This window comes from Thermobia domestica, unplaced genomic scaffold (genome assembly GCF_964235325.1).
Source record: "Thermobia domestica unplaced genomic scaffold, izTheDome1.hap1.1 HAP1_SCAFFOLD_928, whole genome shotgun sequence".
NCBI lineage: Eukaryota > Metazoa > Arthropoda > Insecta > Zygentoma > Lepismatidae > Thermobia > Thermobia domestica.
This window is the reverse complement of record NW_027656638.1, coordinates 11727-35764: the sequence shown is the minus strand read 5'-3', so window position 1 is coordinate 35764 and position 24038 is coordinate 11727. Positions and strand designations below refer to the sequence as shown.

Here is a 24038-nt window from a genome sequence, read left to right as displayed (position 1 = left end):
ATTACACCTTTGATATTTCAGAGATAAGCGTGTTCACTGAAGGAAAATTCTTGTCGCAGTCATTTTCAATTTTGTACATATGTTTCTGCACAAATGTCCACACCTGTTCCGATTCCTTCGGATATTCTGCATCCAGTACTTGAAACGACTTGAATGTGCTATCGATTGCTTTCAGTGGAGTTTCAACTCTGTAGAGATTATCCTCAATACTCACGTAGAAGGCTTGAGGTTCATCTATTTTTGAAGCGACAATGACGGGCATGGGCTGCACACTACATCCAAAGCGCTGCATCTTTAGATGATGCCTTTCTAACTCTGTTTGAAGATCGGACGCTTCCTGTAAGTCATGTACACAGAATTATTATCACGTTACACACCTATTAACACGTTATCAAATTCCAAAAACTACAAATACACGTATAATTAAAATGAGCTTGTATTTTAAATACGAGGTGCACCAATAATATATATAGCAATCCAATTAAACTGGTACCAACTGTTTTCAGGCATTCTTCTATACTAGAAATGTAATGTAATGAGGTCATAATTGACGCGAGTCACTTCTACGCGATATGAAATGTCTTGAAAACTAATATAGGTTAATATGACAGTATTTCGAATGTATTATTATACCCCTTGAGTTGTACATTTTTAATACCGTTCATTGTGTTTGTATTATCCGATGCAATTAAGAAAAGTTCTGGAAAAATTAAGTAAAGTTCCTTAGAGGAATCTACCTTTTAGTATAAGGTTTGAGAATAATCACAAAGAAAACAATCTGAATTATTGCACTTATAAACTTGACAGTAGTTACGTGAATAGATAACTGCGACATCAATAAAATTGTCCTAAGCTTACACTTAATGGTTTACATTTACAGTAATAAATATTTCAATTAAATGTGGCAAACTTGGAATCACATCCAGACATAAAGTAAGCACGGATATTTTAAAGATAAAATAAATTTAGATCCTGTACGTCAATGACCGCAATTCTTGACGTTACAAATCTCCAGGAAGAAGAAAGAAAAACCTTTGCGGAAATTTGAAAAGCAAGGATGCTACAATATCAATGAATTAGTTTTTAAAATAATGATCGCGAAAAGGTTGGTGCCGTTCCCCTACGTGCTGTTTAGTATTTTTATAAGATTGATATTACACACATATCATTACCTCGAGTATAAACACTTCTTACTTATTTATGCCATAAAATGAAGAAAGGAGTGCTATCATAGTTCCAATATTTGAAGGGTTGAATGAAGAACATTTTTAAAGACACTGGGAAAAAGCTGTTTTGAGCCAAGTAAACATTTTATCCATGACCATAAACATATTTAACCTCTACTTATGTTTCAGAAAGTTTACATAGCATTCACCGAAAGTTTTACAGCATTTTTACGTTTACTATTGTTATTGGAATATAGGGTTTCATCACGGGAACTTCATAAGGCATAAACCTACAGTGGAACCGAAAATACGAATAACATCCTAAAATCCCCTCCCCCTTCCTCCCGGGAAATCGAACGCAGTCGCCCAACAAAGGAGATAAGTGTACTAGCAACGAAGGAGTAACTTTTAGGTCGGCCTTAAGTTCGTCACGTTTGAGGGATGTCGTCCCTCGGAGAGCACACAATCCGAGAGAGGGGAAGCAAGAAAGGAATGGATGGGGAAGGAAGCGGTCTGGGACCTGTGTGTTAGGTACCATCCCGGCATTTTTAGCATCATTCACTGTGTTTATATTAAAAAAAAAACTCACTCAACCCAGGAAAAAACACTCAGGATGATTGGCCTGAAAAAGCTGTTACACTTCTTTGATCGAGTGATCCCACCGGGAATCGAACCCAGAACCGCTCGCACCAAAGGCGAGGGCGTTAGCGACTAATAAATATTGTGTTTTCCTATTTTATGCATATTCCTTTCTATCTACACAACTTAGGTTCACGATATCTTCGTAAGATACAAATCGCGTCACATACACCGATACATGCTTTACTAATTGCATGAAGAAGAGTCATGTATATTGCAAAATATGGTTGATAGCTCACTCCACCAAGGGCGTGCTGTCCCGAGGGAGCCTTTTCTTAAACTTTTTTGTTTCCATGTACCACCAATATGATCCTCTTGATATGGTATGGTAATCATATCAATTGAGTGCACATCAAAGATGGAGCGGGTCAGTGGCTATGGATCACGTGGGGATAATTTTGAGTATACTTTAGTGGATCTTGGGTTACATTTACATGTTCCACTGTTACGTATGACTACCCTAACCCAACAATAACAACTGACTCATTGTAGTCCTCAATATAACACATTCCACTTTGATCCACTCTCGACATATTCGGTCAGTAGGTCGAAGTAGATCAGTAGATCATGGTGACACGTGGTGAGTCAGAGTGGATCGTGGTTTGATGAAAATGGTGTTTGCTTACACAATATTTTTGTTTGAGCATAGCAGTTTTTCCAGAAAAGCTGATTTTTTTTGTTTGTTTGTTTGTTCGATAAGGTTTCGTGCAATGTTCTCCATTCTCCAATCACTAATTAAATGTTAATGACATATTTCGTGGTAATCAAGTGTAGATATTAATACATTATATTACATAATGGTACATACTCTGACATGAAAAAGGAATCCTTGCTGTGCCTCGTATTTGGAAGGTTTCCATAATCCACCTCCGTCTTTCCTTTTGATACACGTGGTCACAGATGGGAAATATCTTCCAAGAAGTATTAATATTACGACTGTTCTGGCATCTGGAAAAGAATGAAATATCAAGAACATTTGTAGGTAATTAATTTACGCTTATACAGCGAGGTCCGGAAGTGGGCGTACCTCTTAATTGGTGTTTTCTGACGGTTTTTGGTTTTACCTACATTTGTTTGGTAACACTGCTTGGCATTGTCTGGCAACATTGCTATCCATTTGTTTTCTGCTTGGTAACAGTTATCAGATCAGTTCCTGGCCGCTGGATTGGAAGAGGTTGTGCATCCAGCTCTTTGCCAGGCCTCCAAGAAGTCCCGATCTGACGATATCAGACAATGCTCCCTGGGCTTTCATGAAGCAACACGTAAGAAACACTCGATATCACACAACGCAGGAATTACGAGCAGCTGTGGAACACGCCTTCATCCTCGTTGACTCCGGAGTATCTCCGCAAAACATCTGCCAGAACTTTGTGCAGAATTCAGTTGTGTTATGACATGGATGGTGATCATACCTTTGTTTACGACTCTTACGACTTTAAGGTAGCTGTGTACAGACATTCTACCATAACTAACACTATACTGTTGAAACTAAAGGGGGGTACGCCCACTTTTGGACCACTTTATACTAATTTATTTGAATGTAAGTGCTAACTTTCTGACTGCATTCATTCTCATACCTGCAGAGGTTTGCTCTGTGATACGCAATGAATACTGTATATTACTTTAAGTCAATAATCAAAGAAAAAAGGAAATTACGTTTTGTAAGCAATGGACAGCAGTCTGAAAAAAAAACACACACAAAAAGTATCATCTTTTGTAACTACACCCAGATTCGGCAAAGGGATAATGCGATGTTTCTTATATGCAAATATTGGGTCCAAATAATGGTGAAAACTAATCTTAATACGATACTTATCTATCGCCTATAAGTACGTGTATAAAAGCTGTACATGAAGTATATTATTTCAAGAACCAAAGGTTAAAGTCAACGTATGTATTTCTCTTTGGGAAGTTGCAACAGATACGGATAAAAAGAGAGAAATTGAATAGCTTAATGAATCAAAATAGACAATTAACAACAAGTTAAAGACTATACGCTGCGGAAAAGTTCTTTCGTCACAAATTCTAAACATTAGTTTCATTCATTGCTACAAAAGGGATTTCATATCTGCTTATTAACCCTACTGAATCTATCTTCTTCATATACTGTTATTCAAGTAATTACTGATTTCAGGGATGTAAACTGGTCACTGAACTCAGTATTTCAGACTCTTTGGGAGATTAAACGAAAAATGTTCAATTACTACACAGCAGTTGAAATATTTCTCGTGATCTGAGCTCAATAATGAAACAAAAGAATAACAGAGCTTTTTTAAGTGCTCGATATGTTGTCGATTTACAATTATCATTTATTTTTCTTCTAGATTTTGATTTATTCTGCTCGGACTTACGACTAAAAGGAGACAAGGGAAAATTGCCGGAGCACCTGTAATTGATCTTTTCTTTGCTTACGGGAGTAGGCTGAACAGTGTTGCGTTTTAATAATTATAGTGAACAATACTTAATGAAATAATAAACAATGTGTACACCATTTCTCCACAGTCAAAACTTACTTCCATGCACTTCGATAAATTTTATTATAATTAGCAATTTTTAAAAAAGGGGGCAGGAAGGACTCGTAAACCTTATTCGCCTTCTGTGCAGATGGTATGGTAAAAATCAATACTGGATAATGAAAGTGTAAGTGTAAAGGCTAATATGGAACAGAGAAACAAAAGAGAACTTCTTCAGAAGGGAATTGGGAGGGGAGGGGATGAGAGTACAATGCTGTGACACTTAAAATGCGTCTTGATTTGTATACTTCAACAAACTTTTCTTATTAGATTACGCAATTTCTAGTTTCTTACTCCGATTATTCAAAGTATTCAAATGTTCTCGGAGGGAGTGACCGCCCCTCCCTTTAATCCGTCCGTGGTGTCATTCGTTTGGCTTTTCGCTACTAATTCAAAATGCTTTCCGAAACAAGTTGTCTTCTTGTGACAGCAGGGGGTGGAAGAAACAAACAAACCGTGAAAGGAAGAAAGAAGTGGTTTTGGGCTCTTCCAGTCCAGACCATTCTAACCACTGAGAAGTGAGAATCACAACGTGATTTTTCTGGTAAGAGCGTCCTTTTTAAAGCAGCTAACAAGCAAACAGATGGTCAGCCCTCTTCCCTCTGCAGCATACTTTTTATTCTCTGTTGCCAAACTTACTGAAGAATATATTGCAATTAATCTAACGCATGTAACGTAAATTGGAGACCGTGGTTGGATTTATATGGGTCTTGTCTATTTGTATTAAAAATTTCAAGTCATTACCTACAATACTTTGTTAGAAATTACCATATTAAAATTTACATGTTTTCAAATGGGAAGTTAGAAACATAAGCGAAGAGGTAGAAGATCTCCTTAATAAGAAAAATAATTACCTTCCCTGATGTTCTCCTGCAGCAAAAGTTCTACTAATGTGGCTCCGTCATTTGTTGTTTGTTTGGTCGTGGTAAGTATATGCTGAATCTTCTTTAAGTCTGCATTCCACGTTGAAAAAAATGTTATATCTTTCCCAGGATATAACTGGCCAAAATCAATGTCGATCTGAAAAGTAAAAGAAATTGTTGTCACATATACCTAACGCTGTTTGATGATATAATGTTCTATGCTTTCTTCTCTTTATACAAAAGTTTGGTAGTATAGTTTTCTTTGAAGTTCATTAAATAATCTTTGTTTCAACAGAGCGTTTTTAATCAAGTTATGAACATCAATGGCATTCACCCCACTATAGTATCCATTTTCAGAAAATACTATGTCTGATTGAAAAAGAAATCCCAAAGTAGGCATGTAAAAAACAATTACTTAGAGTGGAACTGATAAAATACACGCAAATATAAAACAAACTTCCAAGCGCTTTCGCATTTATGGAGTCGTCATACAGGGACGCAAAGACGAAAGTGGAATAAGAAATAGAGAAAGACACAAGGACCGCACCTATACCAACAATGATTTCTCCACAAGGTTCTCTACTTTCACGTATGAGTACTTGACAGCAGTCACGTGATCACATGACCACCATAGCACCTAGCAGAAATATGGCAAAATGAAATGAAATCTTTGAGTTTTACGTCTCACGGTTACGCCGGTTAGGCTAAAGGAGACGGTGATGATGAGAGATGAATGAAATGGTGGAATGAAGAAAGTGGGAGAACCCGAGAAAACCCACGAGCACGGTGTTTCTACACCACAAAGTCCACACGGCGGGAGCAGGGTTTGAACCCGGGACCCCAAGCACCGGAGGTGAACGCTCTACCACTGAGCCACCGCGCCCCCCCCCCCAGAAATATGGCGTAACTCGTCTTACTCTGTATCTTTCTTCTTCCACTTTCGTCTTTCTCTTCCTGCCTAACAAAGCCATAAAAGGTGAAAGCTCTTACAAGCTTTTTTTTCTTTCTTAAATCTTTGCGCGCATGTACTGCACGTGTATTTTATCTAATTTCTGGTAACTGTTTTATACATTGGTTGGTTTTTAATTACACAAAAACGCGTCTTTAACGTAAGCTTACATAATTCTGAACCTTCTGCCGCTGATGCTGGTATATTTGTAAATTAAAATAAACTATTAAATGTTTTCATAGGAACATTATCAACAAGAGTGAGGATGTGGGGCTGATCGGGGAGCGGGCTGGGTAGCGTAGAGGTTAACTTATTGGCATTGTACGTCGAAGACAAAAGATCTATTTTCGGCCCACTCGCACTTTTTCACTCTGATTTTTCATTATTTCTGAATCTATACAGGTTTTGGTGTACTGAAAATCCGGTTGATTTTCTCAGAATTACTAAACGTTCTACCTGCTACAAGATGCACCATCTCGTCCATCAGCTTACTCACAGGAAAAAATTAGAACCGAAAAACTCCGAAACATAGTGCAAGACAGGGTACAACTTCATACACCGAAAAACATTTATAAACTCTCTCGCCTCATGCTAGGTGCTTTTTTTGCAAAGAAAAACTGCCGTGTTCGCAATTTATATATAGCATCAACATAAGACCCTTATGTTCATGATTTTTTTTTAACTCATTAAATTTTGTTACTCGTTTTTTTTTTTTTTTCATTTTCCTTTAAGTACAGTTCGTTCTGTGATACGGAATTACACTTCTATAAAATAATATAAAGGTATTTTCTTTCTTCGGTTACATTCATAAAATAATAATAGAAAGATGTAAACTTCTTAGCAATATCACTACACTTACAAGTGTGTATCCAAGAGGCTGTTTTAAAGCAGGAAATTCCTTGAAGTAGGAGCTGATATCCTTCTTTGACTGAATGTAATTTGCTCTCCGATTTAATGTCGTTTGTTTCCACAGATCACACACTTTCTCCCATGGCTCTATATTATTTCTCAACCACGTGAGAGCTTCCTCGGCAAATTCATCAGTGGACTCTGAAAATAAAGGACACCATCTACATAATTCAGTGTGAAAGAAACGTACATACTCAGTATACGTAAATACATATGTATTAATTTCTAGGACAGAAGTACAAGAAATAATATTTCAATAAACATGTGAAACAGACAGTATTATACTTCTGAACACAATTGTCATATGAGGTGTTCGGAACATGTATTTACAAAACGTCCCGTTAATATATGAAAGCAGTGATAGAGTTTTACACACAGATGAACAGCAGATATACTGATTGCACAAATTCACGGAAATTTGTTGATTTATAATGAAGGTAGTGCCCTTGAACTGTGAATCTGTTGATTGACCATAATACGTGAATATGTGTAACCATGTAAAAAATCGGCACGCATCTCTTTTAGGAAGTTTTGTACCCTTGTCTGAATATAAGATAGCATAAAACACTATGCATCGTGATTTACTGATAAAATTATAATACAGAATTTATGAACATGAAAGCAAATAAATGAAAAAGAACTATGAACGTACCATCTAAATCGACTTCGGTAGAAGTTGTAGCTGCACACCGGTTTCTCAAAGGCAAAACACCACTTTGCCGCAAATACCTTCTTGTGTTGCAATATCTGTCCCAAAGTTTCCCTCTTGCCAAAACCTTCTTCCCTTGAGCAACTTTATAGGGGACGTAGTAAGTATGCTATTTGAAAAACAAATCACTGTTATAATATACAGTCCTGATATCCTATTGCACAACACAAAATTACAATTAAACTATATTATTTCCACAGAGAAACAAAATACATGGAAACCTGTTTAAAACGAAACTTATATAAACCGGAAATTTGCCGAAGATGAATAGTTTTTAGTCCCGGCAACTCTGTCTGATTTGCCATATGGTAAAGATTTTTCTCTTAACTGATTGCCAGCTCGAAACGTAGGGGCACTGTAGTCTGTCTGTCTCTGCGTTGGCGTTACTACTGAACTTCTGTTTTCAATAGTTAAGATCTTTCGGCCGTGAACAAGAATGGAGATAATGTTTCTGTTATTTAAGTTACCTGTTTCCTGTTTTTGTTGATACACACATAAGCACTTTTCTACTGTCAAAACTTTCTTTATAAATTAAAGACTTACTGCTTGCTACTCCGTCATTACACATGCATTTCCAAGAATTCGGTCATTTTTGAAAAAAAATGGTAGAAATTTAGACCAGTTGTTGAAAATTTCCATTGTTTCTGCTGCAGAAAATGTGGTTTCAGTGTGGCGTGTTTGTGTGCCCAGTGTTGTGTACAAATACGGCAAAAACAAATGTTATTGTTACTTTGGAGGACACAATACGATTATTGAAGAGAGAATAAGAGACAATGTTTGTAAAATATAAAGTTCATTTCAAATGTTGCAAACGCAAATTTCCAACACTGAAACCCAGAAAATGAAAACAATCCTTAAAAGGCGGTGAAAATGTAAAGAGGAATGTGAGAGGAAATACATAATAAAATAATACATACTTGTAGTTTCTACTTTAAGCGTCTGTCTTATTCAAATAAGTTCACTTTGTAAATTGAGTTTATGTTGTAAATACATTTTTGTGTTAATTAATCTTTCACCTCAACCATTTTAACCTAGGTATAGTACTACGAGATTATTTTTACCAGCAGTTATTGTTACAGAACTTAACTTTTCGAATTTGCACACAACGGAAAATTATTTTGTTCCTTGACGTTCCGTCTTATACAAGTTTCACTGTATATATATGCTGTAAATTAGACATATTGGAATTTCTTTTTTTTTTTCTGGATTCCTTTAGTACTTCAATAAAATGAGCATTGAAAAATGTATTCTGATAAGTTATGGAAAACGTTCACTTGTAAGTTAAATTGTAAATTTCTCCTTGTTCTGAAGACAATGATAAAATAAATATTAATACAATTAAGTCTAATTTTCAATGGGTGTTCAGAAACTATACCGGCGAAATCGGAAGATGATAGTTAATATAATTCTAAGCAAAAAAGCTTCTACACATATCCGATTCTCAGCGGCCTGACACCTACAGGTTGGTAACAATTCTGTACATTTTTCCAAAACAAAAATGTATTACTCATCCTGTATTTTTTCTAAAGGTCATCTATGATGCATTTGAATGGTGACAGAATGGCCTTTCCAAGGGTATATGGCACGTGACGATAGTTGCGTTGGAAGGAGCCTCATGAAGCTAATTTTCAGAACAAAATATCTTTCTTCCAAGAGCTTCAAGAAACACGGTTGCCAACACTGTCGCCAAATAGGAACGACAAAAAATTACGCATCAACTTCAATTTTTATGCTGAATAATGTCGCAAATTTATATTATATATATATATATATATATATAGGATGGTGCATTTAAAATTTGCCACCCCTATATCTTCGAAACGACTGCGAATATGAGAAAACGCTAAAACACGTCCATCATTATTTTAAGGGGCTTGAATTTTCAGCTATAAAAGATCCCCCTAAACACCCCATATAGCGGTATCTGGAGTCAACTTGAAAATTTTAAATAGCAAAGGGGGTCGAGTGATATATCGTTGGAAAGGTCTCGACAAGAGAAATATTCTACCTAGAGTTTCAAGTCCCTATGTTGACTCCATCTAAAATGGCTCGGGTTCACATTCTTTCCAACGATATATCACTCGACCCTCTTTGCTATTTAAAAATTTGAAGCTGACCCCATGTACCCCCATATGGGGGTACCTGGAGTGGACCGTTTATAGCTCAAGATTCAAGCTCCTTAAAATAGTGATGGACATGTTTTTGTGTTTTCTCATATTTACAGTCGTTTCGAAGATACACTGGGTGCCAACGGACTTTATGGACACAAAATGGGAACCCCCGCCATTTAGGATAGGGTCAACATTGGGACTTGAAACTTTTGGCAAAATATTTCTCTTGTCTAGACCTTTCCAACGATGTATCACTCGACCCCCTTTGCCATTTAAAATTTTCAAGTTGACCCACGTACCTCAATAGGGGGGTACCTGGGGTGGACTTTTTATAGCTCAAAATTCAAGCCCCTTAAAATAATGATAGACGTGTTTTTGCCTTTTCTCATATTCGCAGTCGTTTCAAAGATATAGAGGGTGGCAAATTTTAAATGCACCACCCTGTATATATATATATATATATATATATATATATATATATATATATATACTACAGTATCAGAAAGAAAAATAAAATTGTCCTTATACAATCGAACTACTTTTATTAAAATGAAGAAAGTTTTTTTCTTCCTCCACAACTTCCCTTCCAACTCCACTATCGTCATATATACATCAGTGGAAAGGTACTTCCATTGCCGTTCAAATACGCCATGCGTCATCTCTTTAAAGTACATACAGGATGAGTAATAAAATTTTGTCCTGAACAAATTTGTATAAAATATTTACCAACCTGTAACTATCAGACCGTTGAAAATTGAACATATTCTTATGGGATCATTTTTGCTTAGAAGTACATCAGCTATTATCTCCAAAAGTTGTCAGTATGGTTTCCGAACAATCTTCAAAGAATCATAAAATACTCCACGACTTTTAAATTTTTTCCAGTGAACGCAAAGAAAAACGAAAAATTAGCAATATACAAGAATTCCCTCACCTAACTGAATTTTACACAAACCTTGTTTTCAGACGGAAACAATCGTACAATCGCCTCACTTATTGAAATGAATGACTGTCTACTGATCCTGTAAGACAGAAAATGAAATTTCACAAAGCAATTCCCATAGAAGCTTGAATAAATATTAAGAGACGACGCTCCATTGGGGAGGAAAAAAAAAACACTTGTTTATAAATTTTAAACTGACACACAATCATAGTATTCGTCTTGCGAATAAAATCAGAAAAACACACTGCTGAACAAGACTGTACTTTTAATATAAAAATATATTTACACGTGACGTTTCGATCTTCTAGCCAAGATCCTCATCAGAGTGTACGTCTGATGAGGATCTTGGCTAGAAGATCGAAACGTCACGTGTAAATATGTTTTTATATTAAAAGTACAGTCTTGTTCAGCAGTGTGTTTTTCTGTTTCTTATAAATTTTGTAACACTGGCACTAAAGAAAGAAGTGAATGTTTAGTTTCATTAAGTCAGGCAAATAAATGAACTGTAATATTTAATACAACTCAACGTGTTCCAAGTTACTGTAAACAGTTATTAATCAATCCAAAGGGTGCTATGCAGTCATCAGAACACTTTCAAATTCCAACTGATCCATATTGTTGTGTACCACAATGAGCAACTAACGAATTAATGTGTTTGAACTTTTGCTTTGATAATTTCAATGCATTTTGAGACCAAATTAATCCTAAAAACACAACTACAAACATACTTGTAATATAGATCATAAGTGAAAAATACTGTCACGGTGATAAACGCAATCAATACCGTCGAATATGTGCCATGTGAAAACGAGATTCTACTCGGAATTCTTAGTGAAGACGATAAATGTATAGGACAGCAATTACTTAATATTTAAGACTATTGCATTTACATTATCTTTAACATACGATACCACAAAATTTAACGAAACGATCTGTACCTTTTATCTGCGCCAATATATCGAACGATGACATCTGTTAATAAACTGCGAGCTCTGCTATTAAGATGTCCCAAATTCTTGTGCGTAGATAATACTTCTTTTCCTTGCAGTGAACTATTCAGAATCTTCTGCAAGTCCTAGAACAAGGTACTTGTGATCATAGAATTTGAAATAAAACAAAACTTAAACAACAAAAGCAAAACTATAAAATAATTTGATATCACTTATGTTAAGATCACATAAACGTGAATACGTATAACCAGACGTATTTTATTTCAAAAATTTACAAAAAGAAACTCTTGTTTTCTACGAAAAACAAAAACGAGCATGAGCATGTATGTGTAAAAGTACACATATGTCCCAAATTTCGTCGAAATGGGTGCAGTATTTTTTTTTTTTTTTTTTTTTTTGATATCTGGTGATTACCTGAAAAAGAATTTCATTTTCAACGCATCACAACTTTGACAATTTTTCACATGGAAATTTTATTTTGATGTCACTTGCAATCTTTTCTACCAGAAAACAAATGTTTTAAATTTCATTCATATCTGTTTCGTAGTTGTTGTAAACGAACAACGCCGAAATGCCATTTTTTGTATTCTAGAAGCGTAAGCACTAGTCGATCTACTTTTTAAAGCCTTGCTTGCAGGGCGACCGTCCTGCCTGATAACGTAGAGTTGGTTTTTAGTTTAGCGTCCCTTTCAGCAGCGAGGCTATATGAGACGTGGACCTACTGATTAACGTGGATTCTGTATATTTTTCTCTGAAGGCTATATGTATGCCAAGTTTCAACTTTCCACGTCAACTGCCAGTTCCATTATTTTGTCAGTTAATGGCACGATGAAAAGTTTGAAACTTCCGGCTTTTATCCTAACTTAACGTACGCTCTAATGCAACGTGTGAACCAGATAATTGCTAAGGAGAAGTTCTAGAACACAGGTTCCCCATATAAATTAGCAAGGTTGGTTCCTTTCTGTACCAAAATTTAAATTTTATTTCACAGAATATTGCTAGCGAGCGTCAGCAAGTGAAAGCGGGTTAGAAGACCGCAGGATACGTTGTTTTCTGTTTTTATTACAGCTAAATGGGAAGTGGGACATGTGTTCTAGAACCTTGTAATTTCTATGACGTTTATATTTTCTTCTCGCTTATTACAAAGCTAAGGCATTACTGCCGCATCGCCGGACCAGTATTAGAATCGAAAAAAAGTACCAAAATGTACTGTATACGGATATATTTCGTTGGACTACATTAACTTACATTAGATTACCTCACATTAGGATAAGGGCATAAAAAACTACAGTGCAAAAAACACAAACCAACTTGTGCTAGGTGGCCACTAAGTGCACGAATGCTATCTAACCGAGCCAAGGTAGGGCGGAGCTAGCGGACCAGCGCGGTAGTGCCCCCGAAGGGAGCAGGCGCGTCAGCGACGATGTGTACACGCGTAAGCGAGGGTACTGAAAACATCTGGTTTCCGCAATCATATACATTTCAATAGCACTTGCCATACTCCTCTTCGCGCCACTACATCATAACAACTATATCTCTCCGCGAAATGGTCCATCCGCCTCCACATACAGTGTCGCTTACAACATCAAAAATAACCAATTTCTTCATTTTTACTATTCCCCTTACATGACTTTCACTCATTCTTGCTCATAAACAAACAAACAAACAAACAAAAAAAAAAAAAAAAAAATTAACTGACCCGGCAAATTTTCTAAAACTGTTCCGGTGATACACCAGTTAACCCCAAAGCTAAATAAGCTCCATTTCGTGGGAACAATCACATACAAAATTATTATGAATACTTGACTAATTTCAGTAAACTGTGAGATCAACTAAGCTTATATATTAGTTTCATTAGATCATGGTCCCTTGTACGAAGGTACTGAATGTTTAAACTTAGGTCAAGCTTCAGTACTGCTGAATGGGCTGACTGGTAAATAATTTGTGAACTACTGGTACATCATTTGAGGAATTAGTTGACCTCTGACCGAGTCTGATCGGGTTAGATCACTTCTTGAGGTCAAAACCGAGCACTCAATCCAATCAGCGCCCCACCTTTACTTAGTTTTAAATAGGGACTTTGTTTACTCCACTTTAATTTAACCTAAATATATTTAAAAAAATGAACTGGTTCAAACAAAATATCGGATTTAAAAAGAAAATGGTTTCTGCAAAACCTGTTATTTATGTGCTTTGAAGTTTGACATCACCATCATGAATTAAATTAAAAGTGCAAAGGTGGTGTCACTTAGTGTAACACAAAGAGAAAGGCCTTCTGTAATAATTTGAAAGCGACAGAAGCACACTTAAAAAGCATTAAATCGTAACCTATCGTGTTTTCTTTTTGCTACACATACCTAAACTAGCCTATATAACCATACTTTCGCTCGCTGTCGCTTGTTCAGCATTAATTAGTAAAAATTAAGGGTGAATTATTATTAAAATTCTTGATCCCATCTGTACTGTTTGTAGAAAGTAATAAGGGCACAAAGTATAACAATTAAGGGGTTAAATTCCAAAGTTGGACGTCCGTTTTCAGCAAAATTTTGAAACTTGCACGGAAGATACGTATAATTTGATCGTTTGTGTGCTTGATAATATATAAAGATAATACAACAACACTCTCTCTATTTGTTATATATAATTGGTTATAAACATGGGACTACTAAGCGAGCGAAGAGAACTACCTCGCGCAAGGTAACCGAATAGTTGCATTGTGGGAAAGTAACGAGCATTCATAATATCAATATTGCGGGTAATATACCGAATCGCTGTACGGGATGTGAACTGACAGTGTTGAATTTCGTGAAGCTCCCGTCGAAGGGTACTTCTATTATAGATCCTAACGTAACCTAACCTAACCTACACTTTCTCCCAACTCGCGAAATTGAAAAATTATACATTTTAATAGCTTTTACGCAATTTTGGTAGAAAAGTATCGGACGTCCAACTTCGGAATAAATGCCCAATTAAGTAAAACTCAACGTAGAAATATCAACATAGGACCACTATGATCCTCAAGCATCGAATCGTTCTGCAAAAGCTTAAGCCTCTTCCAAATAGTACGAACTCTCATATTAATAATAACCTTTCTCTTAACTTTTCACACAAACATCTTACAAGAAGTCTTAAATCATTATTATACCTTATATAATTTCATCTGTACATTTTCGGGCTTAAGTTTAGATTTGCCCCTCCAGTTTCCAACCTACGAAAATGCAGTTAAAACATTAAAAATTGTTAGGTTAGGTTAGATTAGGTTACCTGGTAAGACTTTAGTTAGACTAGAACCGTGACTGAAACAGGTTCTAATATCGTAATTCCGAGTAAAAACGGGCTAGAAACTCTAAACTTACCCTCAATTGCGTGAACACATCGTGTCTCTATTTTGAAGTATTTTGATTTGGTGATAATAAAAATAATATTTTGGAAGCGTCATAAATGCTTAATAATACACTATTTCGTACAAGGGACTTTCGTTGCTTGTGCGCAATACAATTCAAATAAACATTTACAAATACATATCTTCAATTTACATATTGAAACTTACTGACTATCCACTTACCTTGAAATTTCATTATTAGGGTTTCTAAACCCCACTCTTTTAAGATATTTTCGTAATTCATATTAACTATAGAATCCATTATGGCGGCTACATGACAACTCGTAAAAGGCGGGATTTCGCATAGTTGCCATAACAAGAGTTTTATATTGTAATAGCCATTCTAACCATAATGCTATCGCTATTTTAGCAATACTAAATAATCTGGTTATATAAACAATATGCATGATATTATTAACCATACTAATATTAGCAATATTTTTTTCTTACCACAGCCATACTAAAAAAATAGGTGTTGTATAAATAACAAATCAGTATTTATACATCAACTATACTATAGTCAATATTAATTTACCAATTAGCAATACTCATCAACAATGCTTTTATTGTCAATTCAGCTATACCATTTTTTAGAGTGTATATATATATATATATATATATATATATATATATATATATATATATATATATATATATTTGGTCTAGGAATTAATTCGTGCGGGTGGACAAGAGATGGCGCAACGAACGGAGCGTCCCACAGTTCCGTGTATCCACACATGTGTTGCAAACCCCTGTCATCGCGTATCGTTCGTAGTATAGGGCAGTGGATTAAAGCGTCAACAACACCAGTTTGTAGTTAAGTGAACATGGCGCAATTTGTGCCTGATAAAGTGTTTTTGCGGGGTGTCCTGCTGCATTACTTTAACATGCAGAAAAGTGCGACTGAAAGTCATCGTATTTTGGTGGAAGTGTATGGTGACCATGCTCTAGCTGAGCGAACGTGTCAGAAGTGGTTTGCACGGTTTAGAAGTGGTGATTTCGGCTTGGCAGACCAAGAGCGAGCTGGACAGCCAAAAAAATTTCAAGACGAAGAATTGACAGCATTGCTCGAGCAGGATTCGTGTCAAACGCAGGAACAACTTGCAGCAGCATTAGGCGTTGATCAAACAACAGTCTCCAAACGCTTGAAAGCCATGGGAATGATTCAAAAGATGTCACATTGGGTTCCACATGAATTGAAAGACAGAGACGTTGAAAGACGAAAAACCATTTGCGAATTGCTGCTTCAACGACAGAGCAGAAAGGGGTTTCTGCATCGAATTATTACGGGTGATGAGAAGTGGATCCATTACGAGAACCCTAAACGAAAAAAGGCCTGGGTGAAACCGGGTGACACCAGGTGAACCAGGTCCATCACAACCAAAACGAGATATTCACTGTGCAAAGGTTATGCTGTGCATATGGTGGGATATGAAAGGTGTGGTGTACTATGAGCTGCTGCAACCGGGTGAAACTATGAATGGAAAACGTTATCGACGACAATTAATGCGTTTGAAGCAAGCTCTGGCCAGAACACGACCAGAATGGGAGAACAGACATGATAAACTTATTGTTCAACATGATAACGCTCGCCCACATGTCGCAAAACCGGTCAAAACCTATTTAGAAAATGTCGGATGGGAAGTTTTACCCCACCCGCCGTATTCACCAGACGTTGCTCCTTTGGACTACTACTTGTTCGATTGCATGAACAACGATTTGATTGGACAGCGGTTTACTTCTTCAGAAGATATCGAAACATGGGTCTCTGACTGGATCGCTTCCAAGGATGAGGACTTCTTTCGCCACGGAATCCGTACATTGCCTGACAGATGGGCGAAAGTGGTGGCTAGCGATGGACAATATTTTTCTTAAGGTATTTATGTATTTTGTGTTTGTACTACAGCTTCAATGTGTGCGTACCAACCGCACGAATTAATTCCTAGACCAAATATATATATATATATATATATATATATATATATATATATATATATATATATATATATATATATATACTAAATTTTCACGAAATATTTTATTCACGGCCATAGGCGGCCGAAGAAAATTTTCTAGGGGAGGCTCAAATCCCTGGTTGCTATATTACGTTTCGTATTTTTTATTTGTATTAAGAAAATCTTAAGAAATTTAATACATTTTCGTGAGTCAGAGAGGTCTCGAGCCCCACCCTGGCCTCCCCTTCGGGCGCCCATGTTCACGGCCAAAAGGAAGATTTACTTCGTCATTTTTGAATCATCTCAATTCCATGCAGTAGAGGCTATTTGGAGTCCTCAGAAAATAATACACTAAAATCGATTTATTTTCTTTAACGAAAGTTACTGTGGAAAACATTGAAGGAGGGTTAAGTGATTTCTTTTTGACCGACTCCAACTCGAAGCATTATAGATTCTGTGAAAGCCTCAATAAAGATATACACTATATTGTGTCAAATATAAAATATTGCATAAAATCTAGTGCTTTTACGAAAGTTATCTTAGAACACATTTTGAAATGTGTATCATCCTATTAGGGGATAAACTCACCGTTCAGTTTTATTGTTTTTTTAATCGCAATTACTAAGGACTTGGAAAGCCTGAAGGAAAATATACTTAACAAAACCGAGTAACTTTCATCAAAGTTATTATGATACTTTCTTATAAATCAAGGGATAACCTATCTCTTTATTCTTCACTCCTTTAGGTTCATCCGGAGGATATGAATCAGAAGCATCAAAGAAAATATAGACCATATTACATTAAAATCAAACTTTTTAAAACCATAATTATCGTATTTTTTAATTGGGAAAGGATTAATTCACCCTTTCCTTTTATGCAGTTTCTAACCCAAACTATACGGATTATTGTCATGATTTAAAGAAACTATATTTTGTCAAAAATTGATAAATTTTTACGTAATTTATCCTGCAAAATTGTTTTCTATGCAAATATTCAAATTTGCAGCATGATGTGGATGTTACTGCTAAATCTCACTTAATGTATTGCAACCCTAAACAACGGGCTTATTTTGGAAGATTGGAAGAAAGTATATAGAAAGTTTCAATAGAATACGAGAGAGTTTCATGGAACAGACAGAGGGACCCAAATAATTAATTACAAACAAATGGAATGGTAGAAGCTTGCTTCAAAGATTATTAGTGAGCTGAGAAATTAATATATAAATTGAGATGCTTTTTCCACGAATCTTTCTGTAATATTCTGTATCTAATACTAACTAGTGACAGTACATTGTTGAAGTGAGCAATCCTCAATCTTCCTCTCACTAATTTCAATCTCAAACTATACGAGAAAGCTAAGTCTCAAATCTAGAACAAAACACACACTGGGTATTTTTAGTAAATTCTCACTTAAAATATATCAATTCAAGGATAATGTTTTCTCTTATTGAGCCATTTCGAGTTCAAGCAATAGAAACGATTGGAAATTCTCATGCCATATTAGAACAAAATCATTTTTTCCTTGAACGTTAACATAGAATATATATATATATATATATATATATATATATATATATATATATATATATATATATATATATATATATATATATAATCGTAGCGGGAGGGTATTAAATCACTCCATATTTGACTGGCTTCAACTCTAAATAATAAGGGTTATCTAAAAGCACACAACAAACACACACACTATATTGTCAAAATCGAATAATTTTTACGAAAGTTATAAAACATACTGTACTGTTTAAACCTGGAAGGGAAGAACCTGGAAGGGAGATAAGTTCACTCGCACGTTCTGGATGAATTTAAAATCTAAGCTTTGGGAACGGCTGTGTGGAACTTCAAAATATATGCATCATAAGAAACCGAACATTTTATGCTTCAAAGATTATCTTGTGGATCATTTTCTTAATCGGAAGGGGGAGTGATGATTTCAGAAGATTTTCCTCGGGGGGAGAAATTCAGTACAGTGGGGGGTGAAAAAAAGCATTACGAAAATTCTGGGAATCTATATTGAGCACTATAGGACATAAAGTCTATGGTTGCAAGAGGGTTTTCGTGGCTTCGAGAGGGGAGTTCTCCCTTTGCCACCCCTTGAAATAATCACTGTGAGGAACTAATTCATCCCACATTGTTAGGCTAAATTCACCACTCATTCTAGATGCTTTTAATCCCAAGCACTAGATACTATGGAAAAGAGCCAACTTAAAATATACATATACTAATATTGTATCGAAACCGAATGAGTTTTACGAATTGTTACGAGTTATTGTGATTTAAACAATCGACAGGGATAGGGGTAAATCCACTACTTAATTATTTAACCCCATGCTGAGTAGATGATTGGAAAGAGTCAAAGAAACTGTATGACATATTACACTAAAATAGATAATTTTCGCGTTAACTTTTTCATGAAAATTATCGTGGATTTTTTTTAAAAAATGGGTGGAGGGAAATACATCATTTCGTTCTTGGCAGATTTGATTCCCAAGCAGGCCTGTATCCAGGGGGTCTAAGGGGACCGGGCCCCCCAAATTTTTGCTGGCTCCTAAAATTTTCACGGTAGGCTTGCAAATGAACTATAATATGGTGATGAACTATAATATGGTTGGGTCTCTCTACATTTTTGGGCTGGCTACGGGTCTGTCCCCAAGCTGCAAGGATAATCACAATACCCTAAACACCTATACTCTCGGTTTTGTAATAATCGAATGATTTTATGTGCTTTACGGTATATTGGACAGTTGTGTTGAATGTATACGTTCAGACTTATAACATGGGCTCGATTTTAACCCTTTATTCTTGAATGATTGCAACCCCAAACAATAGGTTTGTTTCTAATTTGATGTAAAGCATATGTCAACATTTCATTACAATCGGATACGTTTCACGAGAGTTATCGTGGAAAATTATCTTGCATGCATGTTCGTACTTACAACATGGGGTGGATTGTACCTTACGGTATTTTTATATTCTTGATAAATTGCAATTTCAAACAATGGGGTTATTTGTACAAGTCAAAGGAAGGCATACTAAGTTACATTCAAACGGGATACGTTTTACGAAAGATATAGTGAACAGACAGATATATAGGGACGGCTCTATAATGTAATCACGAAGTCACATGGTTTTCCAATTAATACATAAAAAAGATAATTAAGAAAAATATGGACATTCATTCCTGGATATGAGTGAGGAACGACCGAAAAAATATGATTATTTTAATAGGAAGTCTGAAACCCTGATTGATGTCTATGACAGATTTCACAACATAGTATAAGTTACGATGCTCTATGTTACTCTCTGCTCACGTGTTCTGGTTTTGCTCTTTCTAACGATTTTCTGCCTCAGAATAGCCCTTCAAACGGCTCTCCTTACGTACAATGTAATCACATATTTTTCGTGACAGATGAACAAAATCCATTTCGGTCGACAGTAGGATCACGGGAGAAGAAATAGGCTAGTGCCTACTCTGTAGGTGTACTGACGCGTTCAACACGAAGTGGGATGGATTTGTTCCACTTGTCACACACAAACAAACATACGCACACACACTACATACAAAAGAATCATTGTTCTAAAAGACGAAAGGAATCTACGGTAGAATTTCGAATCATTGTTTCTTTGCAATGCTTATATTAAAATTATTATCAAAGAAAAAAATTTAAACTATTTTCTTAGGATATTTTACAATTTTGGAATTTAATAATATCTTATTTGTGTTTATGTAACTTTTCATTCTCCTTTTGTAAGCACTTATGAAACGAATGAATATTTTTGAAGTTCATTCTAAATTGATTTCGCACTGAAATGTTATTGTGAAAAACAAAAAATGCGAAGCCACAAATAAATATGTGTTACACTTGTAATCAGGGAAGCCTGTACCATATGTGCAACAAGTGCATTTGCACGGGACAGCAAAATCTGTGATATTATTTAAAAGAAATATTTCTTATCGGAAACAGACTTCATGATGATGGTAGTTAAATTTACTAAGCTGACCTTCTATTTGATTGAATGATTGATTTTTGAGTTTTACGTCCCGTTCAGCAGCGAGGCTATATGAGACGTGGACCTACTAATTAACGTGGAATCGAACTCGGGTCTCCCACGCTAAAGGTGCGCATGCTAACCGCTTTGCCACGAAGGAGCTCGACCTTCTATTTGAATACTACATTAAAATATCATGTTTAGGTCGCATTAATTTAAGGTCACATGAACAGTGCTAAAGCAAGTGGCCAAACAAACCAACATGAATTGCTTGATTATTGTCTAATACAAGAACTCAATTCTCGAACAGTGGCGAAATCAATTCCATTTAGTTACTTATCACAGTTTTGATATGGAAACTAATCTTGTCTTTGTCACAAACAAGTTCCTTATCATTAAGCCTAATACACACGCGCTAAATTTAAGTACTTAAAGACATGCGCGGGGTGTTTTACACCCCATGTTATATATATATATATATATATATATATATATATATATATATATATATATATATATATATATATATATATATATATATATATATATATATATATATTACTGTGTATATTTCGGATTTAAGACGAAAATTATGTAAAAATTGGCCTTTTCTATGGGATATGATTATTTTTTCGGTAGATTTATTTTATTTTATCGTCATTTTTAAAGTAAAATATTTACCCTGTTTTATGTTATACTTTTTATGTGTTGCTATGAAATATTTTAATATATGTGTTTAAACTTTCATTAAGTGTTTCTAGTGTTTGTATACGTTAAGAGGATGAATATGTTAAACTATCCCGTGTTTTTTTCCATATGTTCATTTCAAACTTTTTTTCAGAAAAAAAATAGCATTGAACATTCATTATTTTCAAATATTCAAAATAATATGTACTTAAGCTTTCTCCATTAAATGGATATATAAAATGTTCTTTTAATGTTATGTTGAAAGAAATTAGATTAATATTATATGGCATGAAATTAGATTTTTTTTAAAACCGTATTGCACATTACTGTCATTTCTCCCATGTATCAAGTGGAAGAGCAAAATTTTAATCGGGGCACACTCTTCACAATACACAAGGCTGTGCTTCCTGCAGATCAAGTGGTTGCAATTGCAGCATGATGATTGAGTTTTCCTGTCCTTTCGACTCGGGTACGGTACATTTAACATCAAGCCCTTATCCAGGGGGGTCTAGGGGGGCTAAAATTTTGGCTGTCCCCCCTAAAATTTTCACGGTAGGCTGGCAAATGAACTATAATATGGTGATGAAGTATAATATGGTTGGATTGGGCACCCCTAACTTCAGCCCCCCCCCCCCTTACATTTTTGGGCTGGCTACAGGGCTGTTTCACATCGTCCAGAAACTCTTTTCTTCGTCCATTTTGGATTCATCTTCAAGACTAGTGATGCACTTGACTGCTGCTTTTAGATGAAGGGACAGGGAATGTAGAGATAACCTAGATGCAATATGTGCCCTGCAAATCTGCAAACCCAGTTCCTTCAGGAATACTCTTCTGGCTACTTGGTTTTGCACTCCAATGTTATTTTTGGAAACGACAAGACTATTTATGCCTGCAATATTAGAATGCCAAAAAACAATGTAAGTGACCAACGCTTACACTTTCTTGGTAGTGTTCCACACAGCTTGTCAACGACATCAATGCCGCCTTTATGTAAATTATAGGCTATAATCAATTATCATAACAGCTTTCTTTTCCTGACCTGTGTCTGGATTAATTTTTTTGTCATAGTGCATTGCTCATGCCACAACAAATTTTCCGAGTTTGGGAGAATAATAAGCGATGATCCTTGAAAAAAGCGGATAGGTTTGAATATTTCTCTCTTCCTCTTTTTGCTATTAGTTCATGCGGATCATACCCGTGTACTCTTGTTCACACACTTGTTCAGTGTTTGTATCATGTCCACTTTCATGTAAATCATCTTCTGCGTCACTAGAATCGTTAGGAATCAGTTCTTCATTACTGTCAATAGAATCAAAGAAGTTCCTTATTATCTCTTCCTCTGACGCAACACTGTCCATTTTGTGTCCTCTCTCTTACGAATTCACTCTCTCTCTCTCTCTCTCTTTCTTTCTTTCTTTCTTTTCTTTTCTTTTTTTTAAGTTTACCAGAATCATATTGGCCAGAATCATTAAACATACGGTTCTAGAAAACATAGGTTGAAAACTTAATATATATATATATATATATATATATATATATATATATATATATATATATATATATATATATATATATATATATATATATATATATATATTACACAAACACGCGTGGGGTAGATTTCACCCTACCCAATGCTTTATGATCCACACGCCACGACTGCTTAACGAAAACTGGTGGAGTGTTGGGTGAATACAATCAGAAGTTGCAGCTAGAAAGGTACAGTACCTATAAGCAGAGGAGACTACAATAGTTTTTCATTTGCTAGCACAAAAATGAAATGTCTTGACGTGGATTTTACCCCAGCGCGTGTGTTTAAGAGTTAAAGATGGAAACTTCTTTTAAAAATTAACAGCTGTAAAAGGAAAAGCAAGGAATAAAGCTAAAAGAGCTAGTTGCACGGGAATGACAAACTATGATATATTGATATTGAAGCTAACTATTGAATTCAATGAAAAGGATTACCATCTTTCTTCTGCATGTCTGCTTTATCTTTCACTAACATAATAGATTATTATTTAAAGAATAAAAATAGGCACAACGAGATTGTATTTGTATTGTTTAGGCCTATTTGAGTGCGAGTGCTCTTTTCCTCCTCTTCGTTGTTCATGATGGGGTAGCCTGAAGAAAGGGGCGGCGGCAAATGATGCCATTGCATGGGGCGTAAATTGCCTAGGGCCGGCCCTTCTTGTAATTCAAATAAATAATTATAATATAAGAGTAAGTAGAGAACAGTCAGTTGTAAAGTGAGGTAC

The 24038-nt window shown here is 35.6% G+C and overlaps 1 protein-coding gene across 1 annotated transcript; it reads right to left on the bottom strand.

The window, feature by feature from the left end:
- Window position 1: 1 nt before the first annotated feature.
- LOC145677483 (uncharacterized) lies at window positions 2-23141 on the bottom strand. The gene is made up of 8 exons (XM_081747962.1): window positions 23001-23141; window positions 11741-11877; window positions 10815-10881; window positions 7692-7857; window positions 6990-7180; window positions 5173-5338; window positions 2614-2753; window positions 2-337 (listed from the first exon to the last, which is right to left on the bottom strand). The coding sequence occupies exons 1-8, from the start codon at window positions 23139-23141 to the stop codon at window positions 2-4; spliced, it is 1344 nt and encodes a 447-aa protein (XP_081604088.1).
- Window positions 23142-24038: the final 897 nt, after the last annotated feature.